Source organism: Entelurus aequoreus, linkage group LG22 (genome assembly GCF_033978785.1).
Source record: "Entelurus aequoreus isolate RoL-2023_Sb linkage group LG22, RoL_Eaeq_v1.1, whole genome shotgun sequence".
NCBI lineage: Eukaryota > Metazoa > Chordata > Actinopteri > Syngnathiformes > Syngnathidae > Entelurus > Entelurus aequoreus.
The window spans coordinates 29,738,155-29,741,065 of record NC_084752.1 but is presented as its reverse complement, the minus strand read 5'-3'; the positions used below and the strand labels follow the sequence as shown (position 1 = coordinate 29,741,065).

Sequence of the window (2,911 nt, the reverse complement as noted above, 5' to 3'; positions counted from 1 at the left end):
CACATAGTAATGTCGTAATTCAGCTCTGAGTGTGACACTTAAGATTCAGTCCTACACTTCGCTGAAAGTGTGAGTAAGACGCTTGATAACTAACTTTTAAGTGCAGCTTTCAGCGAATAATTTATTTACTCTTAAGTCAACTCTTAGCAGACTTCTTAGGAGTAATTCTGAGAAGCTTGATAAGTACGGCCCCAGAACTGTCTCCCATTGAAAATGTGTGGTGCATTATGAAGCCTAAAATACCACAACGGAGACCCCCGGACTGTTGAACAACTTAAGCTGTACATCAAGCAAGAATGGGAAAGAATTCCACCTGTAAAGCTTCAAAAATGTGTCTCCTCAGTTCCCAAACGTTTACTGAGTGTTGTTAAAAGGTAAAGATGCCCCTGTGCCAACGTTTGTTGCTGCCATTAAATTCTAAGTTAATGATTATTTGCAAAAAGAAAATTAGTTTCTCAGTTTGAACATTAAATATCTTGTCTTTGCAGTCTATTCAATTGAATATAAGTTGAAAAGGATTTGCAAATCATTCTATTTTGGTTTTATTTACCATTTACACAACGTGCCAACTTCACTGGTTTTAGGTTTTGTACATAAAATGCAATAACCGGATGAATAAAAAAAATCCTGATTCATAAAAATAATTTTTTACAAAACATTTTACAACCTTTTTATATCCAAAGCAAGAGAACCACAGCAGCAATGCAGAGATGAGAAAGCGTGTTGAGGGTTTGCCCGCCGGTTGGCGCGGCGTCCTCCTCGCCTTCATCAGTTATGACGACGGGTGGGGGCGGGGGCGGGGCATCCACGACTTCTCCGGCATTAACCGAACAAAAGCCCACGTTTCCTGCGTTGTCCGCGGCGGCCAGCACAACTGTCTCCGCACAGCAGGAGCCCGTGTAGGACGCCACGCTGACCACCTCGCCGTCTGGCCCGACCGCCGTGCTGGTGTTGAGGGTGCCGTTCCCTAAAGCGATGGTGATGTTTGCGATGCCCGTCCCGTTGTTGTCGGTCACATTGACGACAAACGACCACTGGGAGGAGTCGCAGAGAGACACGTCGGTAGGGCAGGCGGTGGCATTGACCCCCTGGCACACCGGCGGGACAATTTCAAGGTCCTGTAGACATACGGAGTAATATGTCAATCAGATGCAAATGTAACTCATTAATGTGCAATCTGCCGCAAATGTGCCAATTAACATCTCGGTCGAGTCAGGGGGGGAAAATGTCAAAAAATCGGAATGTAATGAGAAAAAGTTGACATTTAAAAAGAAAAAAAAAAAAAACCTACATTTCTAATATTATACCTGTCACCATAGCAACGCTGACACAAAATGTTGTCCCCTCCAAGGTTTCTCATTGTCATCCCATTGGGTTGAGTTTTTTCTTGCCCTGATGTGGGATCTGAGCCGAGGATGTTGTTGTGGCTTGTGCAGCCCTTTGAGACACTCGTGATTTAGGGCTATATAAGTAAACGTTGATTGATTGATTAAATATACATAATAGGGCTGTGAATCTTTGGGCACCACATGATTCGATTCAGAATCCATTCTCAATTCAAAATGATTGTTTTTTTCTATTTATTTTTTTAAATATTTATATAGCGCTTTTCTCTAGTGACTCAAAGCGCTTTACATAGTGAAACCCAACATCTAAGTTACATTTAAACCAGTGTGGGTGGCACTGGGAGCAGGTGGGTAAAGTGTCTTGCCCAACGGCAGTGACTAGGATGGCGGAAGCGGGAATCGAACCTGGAACCCTCAATTTGCTGGCACAGCCACTCTACCAACCGAGCTATACCGCCCCATTCAAAATCCATGTTTTCAATAACATTGGGTGCCAGGTCTATGATTAACTACAGTCCTCCTTTAAATAGATAAACAGCTCTGATACAGTTTGTATTACTTTAAGGAAAACTTTTTTTAAATTGTATTTTAATTTTTTTTTGTAAAATTCTACCTAAATATTTACTGTGACAGGACAGGTTTCGGGGCAAAATCGTTACAAATAAGATTTGCAATTCATTCGAAAATCTATTTTCTTGACACCCCTAATACGTACATACATACATACATATCTGTTTTTAGAATTTTTTTAAAGGCCTACTGAAACCCACTACTACCGACCACGCAGTCTGATAGTTTATATATCAATGATGAAATCTTAACATTGCAACACATGCCAATACGGCCGGGTTAACTTATAAAGTGACATTTAAAACTTCCCGGGAAATATCCGGCTGAAACGTCGCGGTATGATAACGTATGCGCGTGACGAAGTCAGAGTAACGGAAGTTATGGTACCCGTAGAATCCTATACAAAAAGCTCTGTTTTCATTTCATAATTCCACAGTATTCTGGACATCTTTTGCAATTTGTTTAATGAACAATGAAGGCTGCAAAGAAGACAGTTGTAGAAGGGATCGGTGTATTAGCAGCGGACTACAGCAACACAACCAGGAGGACTTTGTTGGAGCGCTAGCCGCCGACCTCACCTTGACTTTCTACGTCTCCGGGCCGCCAAACGCATCGGGTGAAGTCCTTCGTCCTTCTGCCGATCGCTGGAACGCAGGTGAGCACGGGTGTTGAGTAGATGAGGGCTGGCTGGCGTAGGTGGAGAGCTAATGTTTTTAGCATAGCTCTGTGAGGTCCCGTTACTAAGTTGCTAAGTTAGCTTCAATGGCGTCGTTACCACAGCATTGTTAACCTTCGCCAGCCTGGAAAGCATTAACCGTGTATTTACATGTCCACGGTTTAATAGTTTTGTTGATTTTCTATCTATCCTTCCAGTCAGGGGTTTATTTTTTTGTTTCTATATGCAGTTAAAGCACGATGCTATCACGTTAGCTCGTAGCTAAAGCATTTCGCCGATATATTGTCGTGGAGATAAAAGGCACTGAATGTCCATTTCG

The 2,911-nt window shown here is 42.5% G+C and overlaps 1 protein-coding gene across 1 annotated transcript in view; it reads right to left on the bottom strand.

Moving 5' to 3' along the window:
• Window positions 1–671: 671 nt before the first annotated feature.
• Window positions 672–2,911, bottom strand: part of LOC133639186 (von Willebrand factor A domain-containing protein 7-like) — a 49,520-nt gene continuing 47,280 nt past the window's right edge. The window contains exon 19 of the mRNA XM_062032287.1: window positions 672–1,118. Within this exon, the coding sequence (XP_061888271.1) occupies window positions 672–1,118 (447 nt within the window). The remainder of the gene's footprint in view (window positions 1,119–2,911) is intronic.